The sequence below is a fragment of the Rhea pennata genome, chromosome 24, assembly GCF_028389875.1.
Source record: "Rhea pennata isolate bPtePen1 chromosome 24, bPtePen1.pri, whole genome shotgun sequence".
Classification (NCBI taxonomy): Eukaryota; Metazoa; Chordata; class Aves; order Rheiformes; family Rheidae; genus Rhea; species Rhea pennata.
In genome coordinates, this window is record NC_084686.1 from 2,855,627 (window position 1) to 2,867,648 (window position 12,022).

The 12,022-nt window shown below is 63.4% G+C and overlaps 1 protein-coding gene across 1 annotated transcript; it reads left to right on the forward strand.

The window, feature by feature from the left end:
• ABCG4 (ATP binding cassette subfamily G member 4) lies at positions 1-6,670 on the forward strand. The gene is made up of 14 exons (XM_062594582.1): positions 1-229; positions 2,033-2,150; positions 2,232-2,364; positions 2,629-2,679; positions 2,869-3,014; positions 3,228-3,351; positions 3,606-3,720; positions 3,987-4,126; positions 4,458-4,556; positions 4,762-4,930; positions 5,541-5,641; positions 5,817-5,975; positions 6,197-6,315; positions 6,445-6,670. Exons 1-14 carry the CDS (start codon positions 1-3, stop codon positions 6,668-6,670), a joined length of 1,929 nt encoding a protein of 642 aa, XP_062450566.1.
• The last annotated feature ends 5,352 nt before the right edge of the window (positions 6,671-12,022 follow it).

The following is a 12,022-nucleotide window of genomic DNA, read 5'->3' on the forward strand; positions in this document are numbered from 1 at the left end:
ATGGCAGAGAAGGGCATGGATCCCACGTGCGTCTCCATTGCCCTGGAGGACACAGCGTGCCACGCCAGCCCCCCGGACGCCCCGCTCCTCACAACACACCTGAAGAAGGTGGAGAACCATATCACGGAGGCCCAGAGGTTTTCCCACCTCCCCAAGCGCTCGGCCGTCAACATCGAGTTCATCGACCTGTCCTACTCCGTGCGCGAAGGCTCCTGGTGGAGGAAGAGAGGTAGGAGCTGCCGGCGGGGAGGAGGGCGCCTCTGCACGCCCTCACCTTGCCCGAGCGCCCGGCCTCGGCTGCTGCAGGCGCCCGCGGCGTCGCGAAGGCGGCCCGCCGGATTGCCCCGGCCCGGGAGAGCCGAGCCGCACGGGCTCGCCCAGCCACGCCGGTCGGGGCACGGCGTGCCGACGGCAGGCGCCCCGAGGGGTGCCCCGGCTCGGCGCCCGGCCGGGCGGCTGCGGGCACTCGGCGGGCGATTTCCTCTCCGGCGGCTCCCCGAGCAGCCGGGGCCGCCGTTCCCTTTCCCGTGCGCGGCTCCGGCCGAGAGCTCGCGGAGGGGAGGCAGATGGCAGCTGGTGGGTGGTAGTCTTCTTTAATTAGCTCTCTTAGCTAATGGGATGCCAATCAGGCCGCCCTGCAGGCAGAGGGGGAGCTGATCTGCCCAAGGTGAGGGCAGCAGGGACGAGCAGGGCCCCGGCGAGGGGCTGCAGCGGGCAGCACCGCACGCGCAGCCCTGCCCGCCGGGCGCTGCGGAGGCCTCTCAGCCCGCCCCGGCCGGCCTCTGGCGCTGGGGAAACTGAGGCAGAGCAGGACGGCAGCCCGGCCCCGGGGGCCCCAGGGGGAGGCCTGGCGGTGCACCCGGGACACCCGGGAAACGCAGAGCAGCGGCGGGGCGCCCCGGGGCGGAGCGAGCCTTTCTGCCGTGTCCCGGGGCCCGGCTGCTTGCAGCTCGGGGTGCTGCTCCGCCGGGGTCGGGGAGGGGAAAGGCTCAGGCGGCCGCAGCAGCGAGGAGGGCGCAGCGGGGCGGTGGGATCCCGGCTGGCCTGGCGCGGACGGAGGGGCCGGTGCAGGGCTCCGGCGCTCTCGGCTCCCGGAGCCGGGCCGCCCGCGCTCTGCCGGCGCGGGAGGTTACTGGCAGTCAATGAACGCGAGTAACCGCTCTGCAAGCTGCAGTGGCGCCGACGTGAGCGGCATGCGTGGTGCCGGCGCTGCGCGTGTGGTGCCGCCGGGGAAGGGGGGGGGCACCGCGAGGCAGCGCCTGCCGCCCCCTGCCCACCGCCCCGCTGCCTCCCCTCCCGGCTCGCCCGCCGGGTCTGGGCGCCCAGGGACGTGCGCGAGGTGTGCGGGGTGCACGGGCGTTCCCGGCCTGAAGGAACGTCGCCTTCCTCGGCGCTATGGCTCGGCCGTGGCACCCTGCATCCCGGCTGTGTTTTGGGTGCAGTTCCCCAGAGCCCAAGGCCGTGCCCGTTTCCCACTCCCGACACATCATGTTTCTGCTGCCGGAAAATGCTAATCAGCTGCATTTAAAGCAGAGATAATTCTAGGCCTGATTAGCAGTGGCTGCTGCTGGGTGTCACGGCACGAATGCCGATGAAGGCACCAGCCAGGCACTCGTCGGGCTTGGGGACTCGGGCTGCCCCACGCCATCGTGCCCCACGTCCGGGGACCGGGGAGGGGGTGATGGCATGCAGCAGTAGCATGGTTGCAGCCTCGTAACGTCCACGGGAGGCTTCACGCCCCGTCCTGCAGGTCCCGGCGGTCCTCACCGTGACAGAGGGCACACATCTTGCTGCTGGGAACTGGTGGGGCCAGTCAAGAGCAGGAGGCAGGGAGGAGGTGGGCTGCGGCCACCTGGGGACAGCAGCCACCGTGGCAATAGTCACGGGGATGGAGACAGCGCTGGGCACCAGGAGAGCCTGTGGTCCCCAGGTGCTGGGCGGGCACTGCAGCCCCCACAGCGCTGCTGCTCCAGCGGCATCCAGGCTCACGTGCCTCCCGGGAGCCAAACCTGTGCTGCTCCCCCCCCTCCAGGGTACAAGACTCTCCTGAAATGTCTATCAGGGAAGTTCTGCCAGCGGGAGCTTATCGGGATCATGGGGCCCTCAGGCGCCGGGAAGTCCACCCTCATGAACATCCTGGCTGGTTACAGGTGAGATCGGCCCCATGGCCCATGGGTCTGGGCAGGGCTGCAGACCCTGAGCCACATCCCCACATGCCTCTTTCCCCGCAGGGAGACCGGCATGAAGGGCCAGATCCTGGTGAACGGCCGTCCGCGGGACCTGCGCACCTTCCGCAAAATGTCCTGCTACATCATGCAGGACGACATGCTCCTGCCACATCTCACCGTGCTGGAGGCAATGATGGTGAGCAGCGCAGGAGCTGGGCAGGCCAGTGGGCCCTATGGGGGCATCCTGGGAGCATCCCACTGGGCACTGGGCCCCCGCAGACACATGCCATTTCCAAGGGCTCTGGGAAGTGGGAGCCAAGCCCTGTCGCAGGTCTTTCCTGCTCCTCCATCCCTGACCATCCCCCCCCTCCAGCCCTTTCCAGGGGACGGGGCCATGGTGCAGTTGTCTCTGTCCCCTCCATCCAACAGGCATGTCTTCCTGCCCATCCTCTTCCCACAGGTCTCTGCTAACCTGAAACTGAGTGAGAAGCAGGAGGTGAAGAAGGAGTTGGTAAGTCTCCAGCCCCCCCTACTTTGCAGGGGAAAGATGGCTCCAGGCCCCTCATCTCTCCCCAGGATGGGAGCCACGGGGTCACAAGGACCCTAGGGGGACCAGGTGAACCCCAAAGGGCCCCCAGTGATGGGAAGGCTGGAGGGAGCTGTGGGAAGGGAGCCCCCAGTGAATGAGGCTGTCTCCCAGGTCAATGAGATCCTGACGGCTCTGGGGCTGCTGGAGTGCTCCTACACCCGCACCATCTCACTGTCTGGCGGCCAACGCAAGCGCCTGGCCATCGCCCTGGAGCTGGTGAACAACCCTCCAGTCATGTTCTTCGATGAGCCCACCAGGTGAGGCTGCCGGGGCTGGGGCACATGGGGTTGGGGCTACCAAGAGGTGCTTTGCCCACCAGCCCATGAGAGGCAGGGTGCTCAGTCCAGTGCTGTTTTAGGAAGGCTCCCACAACGGGAGGCAGCTGAAGGCATCTCCAGGATGTACTTCTCACCCTCTCATCTCTCCCCATCTCTCCTTGCTGTCTCTTTCTCCCCTGCCCCATCTTGCAGCGGTCTGGACAGTGCCTCCTGCTTCCAAGTGGTTTCCCTGATGCGGTCGCTGGCTCAGGGCGGGCGGACCATCATCTGCACCATCCACCAGCCCAGTGCCAAGCTCTTTGAGATGTTTGACAAGGTTTGGGCTGGGCTGGGGAACGGGGCTCTGTCTTTGGGGGTTGCAGGGTCCCTCTGGCTCTAGGAGCCCAAAAGAGAAGCCGTGGGAGGGATGAGTGCAGGGCATTTTACCTGGGGCTGGTGTGGCACACAGCCCTGAAGGCAAGGGTCTGGTGAGGGTGCCCCAGTTACCCTAGGGACAGGGGTGGGCAGGAGCAGGGCATTGCCCCTGGCTGCTCTGCCATGTGCCTGCCATGCCTCATTGTTCTCTTGCAGCTGTACATCCTGAGCCAGGGCCAGTGCATCTTCAAAGGCGTTGTGACCAACCTCATCCCCTACCTGAAGGGCCTCGGCCTCCACTGCCCCACGTACCACAACCCTGCCGACTTCAGTGAGTGCGCCCAGCTAGGGCTGCGGTAGGAGCAGAGGGTGGCAAGATTCAAACACAAGGTCTCAGCTCTAAAGGGTGCTCAAAGTGTCCCTGGGTAGGCTAGGGAGTGAGGTTGTCCATGCTTGCACCCTGCATTAGATACTCACCAGGCAGTCTGGACACCTTGGGGCAGGGGCTGTGCGAAGGGGCTGTGGCATGGTCAGGCCAAATGATGGGATGGCGAGAGCAGGGTCTGCACCTCTCAGGGTCTGTGTCCTCCTCCACAGTTATTGAGGTGGCCTCAGGAGAGTACGGAGATCTCAACCCCGTGTTGTTCCGCGCTGTCCAGAATGGCATGTGCACCATGGCCGAGAAGAAGAGCAGTCCTGAAAAGGCAGATTCATCGTGCCCAGCACACTGCGTGGGGGTGAGTGGGGCAGAGAGGAGCCTCCTGTGACCTCAGGGAGCGGCAGGCCCTGGGATACCCAGCTGGGGACAGGTCGGTGCCTCCTGTCCTGTGGTGCAGAGGTGTCTTGGGATGTCAAGGGCCTTCAGGTGTGTGTGGGGGGGGAGCACAATGTTCAGCCAGCATCCACAGTATCAAGCTATGGCTCTGTGATGGTGTTTGGTAGTGCCCATCCTCACTGGAGGTGCTCCTGAGGGGTACGCTGGAAACAGGGAGCATTTGGGAGCTGTGCTTGCAGGGAGCTAATCTTGTGAGCCTGACCCACATCCTTAACTTGCCCATGGTCTTGTAGGATGTGGACCACATCGAGAGTCACACTTTCGCCACCAACACCACGACCCAGTTCTGCATCCTCTTCAAGAGAACCTTTATCTGCATCCTGCGGGATACGGTGAGGGCAGGGGAGGGCCAGTGGCCAAGAGAGAGGGGATGCATGAGGGAAGGGGGCCAGGATTAGGGGAGTATGGAGCAGGTGGAGAGGGGAGTTGGACAGTGGGAAGAGTGGGGATCACCTTGAAGGAGCAGGCAAGCTGTCCTCCTCTCTCCTTGAGACCTGTGATGCCTTTCTCTGAGCCCCATGCACCCTCTGCCTGCAGGTGCTGACCCACCTGCGGTTCATGTCCCACATCTGCATCGGGGTGCTCATTGGGCTGCTCTACCTGCACATCGGCAACGATGCCGGCAAAGTCTTCAACAACACTGGGTTTCTCTTCTTCTCCATGCTCTTCCTCATGTTTGCCGCACTGATGCCCACCATCCTCACCTGTAAGGAGCTCCCTGCCCCAACAGCAGTTAGCTGCTCCTGGGGCCACCAACCCACCCCAAGGGGCAGAGGAGGGTGATTGAGCACCATGGCTGAGTGTCTGACAGTGGTGGAGCCAGCCAAACTGGGGTAAAGGAGGGGGGGCCATGGCAGAAGAGAGGAAAAGAATCAAATAAAAAATGGGGAAATTTTCAGGTTGGATTGCCTGAAGTATATTCCAGTTTTGAGGGTATTGCCTTTTGTTTTACAGCTGGTTATAATATACGTGCTGGCTCAAATCAGAATTCCCAGAATTTTTTTGCTGACAAAATGTCTGCAAAGTAGCATTTTTGGCCTTTCTTCTCTTTCTCGCTTCCCAAAAAAGTTTGACTAAACCCCCTCAGCCAAGCTGACTCTTCCATGCAGAAAGTTTCTGTGTTGGTCATTGGCTTTCTCCCTGGCAAAGCAGTTTGCCCAGTCACTCGCGGCTGGGCACACACAGGAGGCCACCTCATGCCCTGGGCAGGGGGAACATCACATCCGTGGATACCAGGGGCAAGCGGGGGTGAGGGCTGGAGCAGCATGGCCCAGGGTGCTGCTGGCTGCTAACTCCTCCTGGCCCTCTCCCTACAGTCCCGCAGGAGATGTCCGTGTTCCTGCGAGAGCACTTGAACTACTGGTACAGCCTGAAGGCCTATTACCTGGCAAAGACCATGGCAGATGTGCCTTTCCAGGTGAGCCTCTGGCTGGACTCAAGCATGGCCTGATGCTGACCTGCCTTCCTCGGCACAGCCAGGGGAAAGATGTGGGGTCCCTGAGGCTCTCCGTCCCCCGGGGAAGGTCTGGCGGGAGAGCGGTGAGGGTGGGCATGGGTCCAGCTGAGCTGTGCATTTGCCCACCCCTCTCCAGGTGATCTGCCCCATCGCATACTGTAGCATCGTGTACTGGATGACGGGCCAGCCTCCTGAGGCCACACGCTTCCTCCTCTTCTCTGCCCTGGCCACAGCCACGGCCCTGGTGGCCCAGTCCCTCGGGCTTCTCATTGGAGCGGCTTCCACTTCCCTGCAGGTTGGATGAGTCCCTGGCTTTGCTGGAGGGTGGAGCGGGAGGGTGGTGGCATGGGGGGGGCGGTGGTGTTTGCTGGAGGTCTCACGACAAGGAGGAGCATGAGGAAGTGTTTCCTGCAGGCTGGCATGTGAGTGCTACAGGGGGGTGCGTACAGCCACCCTGCCAAAGCTCGGGTACACCTCTATGTGGGGACATGACCCCCAATGGCCTCCGTTCCCCAGGTGGCCACCTTCGTGGGACCCGTCACTGCCATCCCCGTGCTGCTCTTCTCAGGCTTCTTCGTCAGCTTCAAGACCATCCCCACTTACCTGCAGTGGAGCTCCTACGTCTCCTATGTCAGGTGGGACTCTGTGCTCTGGCGGGCAGCTCCCGTGGGGGCTCAACAGGGAATGGGCACCCTGACTTGTCTGGCTGGGTGCCGGGAGCAGCATGTAATTAATAGCTCATGCGGTGGTGCATTCCTCCCTAGGTATGGCTTTGAGGGTGTCATTCTCACCATCTACGCCATGGAGCGCGAGGACCTGGAGTGCCTCGAGGACTTCTGCCCTTTCCAAAAGCCCATCAAGATCCTGCAGGAGCTGGATGTGGAGGAGGCCAAGCTCTACCTGGACTTCCTCATCCTGGGCATCTTCTTCATCATCCTGCGGCTCCTGGCTTACCTGGTCCTCAGGTACAAAGTCAAGTCAGAGAGATAAAGGGGTCTCAGGGCCCCGAAGCCGTTCCTGGGCCTGGCCTGCTGTGAGAGACGATCTGCAGATGGACACAGCACTCCTGGCAGGTCACGGTCTGTGGTGGAGATATTGGCAGGTGCCAGCCAGACCTGGCTCAGTCGAGAAGGGTTTTGAGACGTCTCGGAACTGTTTTAACCTTTCCACACACTCGTCATCGCAACTGTTTTGTACAGCCCTGGCATGTGCCGCCCTCTGCCCCGGGACTGCTTGGATCTTGGACCCCCTGTCATCACCCCCGCCCAGCACTGTCCAGGTCCACCGAGCCTCTGAGGACACTGGGGACAGTTCTGCGGAGGCAAGCGTCTGCAAAGCCACACCGAGAGCAAGGCAGAGAGGAGCCAGCGGCGCTGGGTGGGAGGAGAGAGGTGCTGGGGAGCTGCCCCAGCGCCGGGGGCTGAAGCCGCGAGGAGACGCCCGTGAAGCACGGCTCTGCCACGCACCGCCCGCCCACGAGCCCCGGGACAGCAGCACGTGTGTCGGGGCTAAGGAGAGCCCTAAGTTGCATTAGACCGAGTTGCACAAGGCTTTTGCTGTTTCCTGTCACCGTAGCCACAGAAATTGCTGCGTTCCCTTCCTCTCGCTTCCTGCAGAAATCCCCCTCTCTTGTTTTTTTTCTGCATTTTTTTAACCCCTCTGCTTCCCAGTGTATGGAGGGAAACTGGAGCTAGCGGGCAGAGGAGGGCTTGGAAGGCTCTGCCTCAGACTGCTGCTCATCCGCCATCCTCAGAGACGGGAGCTTCGAACCTGGGGAGCAGCGGGGTCCGTGGGAAGGGGATGGTGTTCTCGGACCTTAGGCAGTCCCACGCTTAGTCCCCACTGCCTTAGAGGTCGGCGCTAAGAAGCTAAAAGTGACCAACATGGAGAGATGTGCTGCACGACATGGGGAGGATGCAGGTCCCACGCCCGGGTGGTGCTGAGCTGCTGACATTGCTGGCGCCTCTGCTGCGGGAGCAGAGCTGGTCCTGAGCCCTTCGGAGCTGGCTGCAGCCCCTGTGCCACCTCGCTCCTCTTCTTCCTGTGCAGCTGCGGCTGTCCCGGCAGAGCAGGGAAGATGACCATGCTCAGCACGGGCTTTGAGCTGCCTGCAAGGAGAGGATGCCAGCCCAGAGGATGCTCGGCCTCATCACAGAGGGGTCCTTCCAGTGTGACATGGTGCAGAAGCAGGCCCCAGCAGCACATGAGTTGTAAAGTGGGTGAGATCTTCGAGTGGGTGAGATCTTCGAGTGGTTCATTTGTGTTGCACAATCCCGACACAGGTAAGGGCCTTGCACATCATGACTGGTATCCAGAGAAGGTCCCTTTGGCAAGTGTCTCTGGTGGCCCCTCCAAAGTCACCTGTGCTCCCTGCTGAGGCAACGCATTTTGGCACCTTGCTGGTTCTCTGATGGGAGCAGAGCTGAGATCAGAAGGCAGCAGGGTGTTTGCACATGCTGCAAAACCAGGAGCAGGGAGCGCTGCCCAGCCGCATCATGCAGGCCCACCCCATGGGCAAGGGGCTGCATGGATTCACCCACAGACCTGGAGACACCGTGCTTTCCAGCAACCCCAAACAGGGCAAGGCAGCTCTCCACTGCTCTGGCACGTAGGCCCCTACTTCAGGTGCAGTCTGTGAGATGCCTGTGCCAGCTCCCTCTGAGCAGCGGGGTATTTCAGGACAAGGGCCAGGAAGAAGAGGAGCAGATTTCAGTAAGAAGAAGAACAAACTCCTTGAGACTCTTCCTTACTTTTTCCTGGTTTCTGTTGGGACTGCTCCACTCAGCACAGCCTGGCTGATGGGAGATGTATGGAGACACGTGGCTGTGTTGATGCTGGACTGTCAGCAAGGTCGAGTTTCCCTCTGCCTGGACTGCATTGCTGTGAGGCGCTCCTATCCGTGGGGTGCTCTTGCACAGAGGTCCCAAAGCGGATGTGCCCTGATGCCCTTTCTGTGCTGAGCACGAGGGTATTCCCCAGGGGCTCTTGGCTGACTTTCTGCTGTGCCTCCCTAAATTCCCCTCCGTTCCTGGATCCTCCCTTGCTGCCCGCCCTGCGGTGTGCTCTGCAATGTGCTAGCATCATCTCCAGGGCTGCCGGGGATGGGTGCTGACCACAGCTGCTGTGCCCAGGCAGGGCCGGGCCCAGTGGGAACAGTCTGCACATCTGCTCCTTCGCCAGGCAGGCGGATGGGCTGGGGACTAGAGGGGCGGCCGAGCTGCGGGCCGTCGCCCATCTCCATCTCGCCGTCTGTGGGGCTGTCGGACAGCTGCTCGTCCTCCTACCCTGCTCCGGGGCTGCAGTGAGTTAAGCCTTGCCCAGTGCAAGGTCTGCACTGCTGGGCTGATGATTTCCTCCTGGCTGGACGCTAAGTCAGCAGGAGGTGCTGATGGCTCGATCCTGCACAGCTCCTGCCTCCCGTCTGCTCCCTGGCAGTGGGGACTCTTGTGGTGGGTGGCAGCCTGTGGGTCCTGCTCCTGGCACACCCCTCCTGCTGCTGTCCATGTCCAGCACCTGCTACCTCCAGGGATGTCCCCATGCCATCGCCGCTGGAGCTGACGCTGCACCCAGAGGAAGCAGGATGAGACAGCGTAGCCATGGGCAGCGCGTGCAGCAGAGGGGGGCTGCCCACAAGCACCCATGACTGCCTGCATCCCCCCAGCACAGGGATGCTGCAGTGCAAGCCCCCACTTGCCAGCATCCCCTGCCGACGTGGGACAGCACCGCTCCAGCTGAGCGCTGAGCGTGGCCAGAGCGAGATGGCCCCAGCCTTCCCCGGGGCGCGTAACTCCGCAGGCGCCTGCTTGGAGCTGCCTGGTGGGGATGGGGCGGCCGGTAGCACCCCGCAGATCTCCAGGAGCAGTGGGCCTGGCGGGGGCCCCCGTGCCAGCCCGGCAGAGGTGGGGGAGCACCCTGGCTGACCAGGTACGCGCTCGTGTGGGGCTGGGGCTGGGGTGAGCGTGCAGTTGGAGGATGGCTGCATCCCCAAGGTGGCCGAGTGGGCTGGGGCGTGCAGAGTCATGGGGCAAAAATCCTCTATTGCCCGCGCAGCCGTGGGCACGTCGTGTGGGAGAAGGCCCGAAGTGCCCAGGGGAAGGGATGAGCACCCCTGGCAGCAACGGGAGCCGGGCTCCAGCTGCCTCGCGGGTCACTCTGGTGCCGGGAAGCGCCTGTCCACGAGCCCTCCCCTTGCAGCGAGGACAATCCCGTAGAGGGAGGAATGCACAGAGAAATGCAAAGGGACAAAGCACATTTGCACTGGCGGGGCTCTCTCGAGGACTGTCTCTTTGGGATGAGCTAGCTACAGCCTTGCGGTCCCCCTGGCACTCCTGTTTTGTGGGATGTGGCCGAGGGGGCTGCTGGGCTGGGTCTAGCCTTGTCTTGGGCACGTCTGAGCCGAGTCCCCTGTCTGCGCACTAGGCGCACGAGCGTGGCAAGGATGCACTTTATCAGAGCAGGGGAGGGGGCTGTGGGGTGCCTGGGGCCGCAGGAAAGCCACCAGGGAGCACGTCTGGATCATCAGGAGAAGAGTGTGATGGAGAACAGGCTTCTTCCCCCTGCCCTGGAGAACAGGCTTCCTCTTCCCTCCTCTGCCCGCGTCTTTCCCTGCAATGCACTTTAATGGATGAGGATGTGGTTCAGCCTGCGGCTCCGGCTCCCAAGGAGCATCCCGCCTTCCCAGCTGCTGCAGGGGCTGTCGATGAACCTCACCCCATTTAAAATTGCTCTGGCTCCTCCGTGCAGCTCTTTCAGCCCAGAGAAACGGATGCAGCAGGTGCTGGCTCTCCCCTCACGTGTGCCGTGAGCAGGCGCAGGCACACGGGCATGCAAGCAGGGATACGGCCTCTCACCTCCGCGCATGGCCAGGCCTCCTTCGGCACACGCACAAGAAGAGCAAATGCATTATCACAGCGCCGGTGCTAGGGTTTGCTGGAGGGGGAGGCTGGGCCAGCGCAGGGAGGGATGGGGCTTCTTGCAGGGTTGCACCCCTCTCTCAAATCAGGCAATAAAACAGTGTTTCGTTCTCACCGTGTGTGGAGGCCGTTTGTCCCCCTCTCTGCCGTGGGAACTCCCGGTGCCGTGGGCAGCCTGCGCTGCGCGTGCAGGGAAGTGCCCTGCCGGCCCTGGGTGCCTGAGGTCCCGGCCCGCCAGCGGGCTCTGCCGCAGGAGCTGCGGAGCAGGCAGATGTGTTGTGGCTTATTTCAGTGTTTCTGGGATGCCAGCTGTACTTGTTGGGTTTCACACATCAATAAAACTTATATTTATACTGTAGCGCCTGGATGCCTCCCACCGCTGAGCAGCACTTCCTTGCCAGGCTGCAGGAGCAGATCTGCAAGGAGCAAAGGGGTAGGCGTGGATACGCCTGTCCGCACACGCGCGTGTGCGTGCTGCACACGCAGGCATACCCAGGCAAGCTAAGCTGCCCTCCCAGCACAGCTGCCTCGGGGCTCTGTGCCCACGGGGCTGCTGCTGTCGTGCTCTCTGCACACCCGTCCTGGCGCTAGGCGCTGTGCGGGCCCAGCCGGGAGGGTCCGGACCTGCCCGCCGCGGGCAGCACTGCCCAGCTCAGCTCCCTGCCAGGCAGCTGAGCTCCGAAGGCTTTAACTCCGGAGCAGGGCTGGTGCTCTGGCCCCCTGCACAGCTGGGAGTGCAGCGCAGCCAGATGTGTCCCGGGGAGGCTGCTCCTCGCAGCGCTGTGGGTCGGAGCCCGGGAGCCCGGATGCTGCAGGCTAGGGCCGTCCCCGTGTTTGAGACGGGCCAGGAGCTGTTTTTCCTTGCCGGTGTCGTGCCAGCCCTCGGAGGCGTCCCCGCAGCCGTGCCCGCTCGCCGCTCTGCCCACCCCGCCGCGGCAGCGAGCCAGCGCGGCCGTGGCGCGGGGCGGGACGCCGCGGCAGGAAGTTACCGCTGCAAAACAGGCGCCGGAGAGAGCAGCTTCTTCCTCGAGACAGAAATGGAAACGGCAGGGTGAACGGCCCCGGGCTCCCCTGCCTGGGCACCCGGCGGCGAGGGGGCCGGCATGCCGCGGCTCCCCACGAGGAATCCCGCTGGAGGTAACGCCTGCCGCCTGGGCTGCAGCCTCTCCGCGCCAGCCCGGCCGCTGCCCTGGGCTCAAGGTGCCCCTGCCGCCGCGGCCCTGGCCTGGCCCCGCTGCTGGGCAGGCGCCTGGGCAGGACCAGCACGCGGGGGTCCCTGAAGGGGGGGGGGCACAGCAGGCGGGCGTCTCAGCGCCTCCTGTGCCCCGACATGCCCCGGGGGGCAAAGGGTGCTCGCGAAGCGGCTGGGGTCCCGGCACGGCACGCATCAGGCTTTGCTTGCTGCAAAGGCCCTGGTGAGAACGGCAGG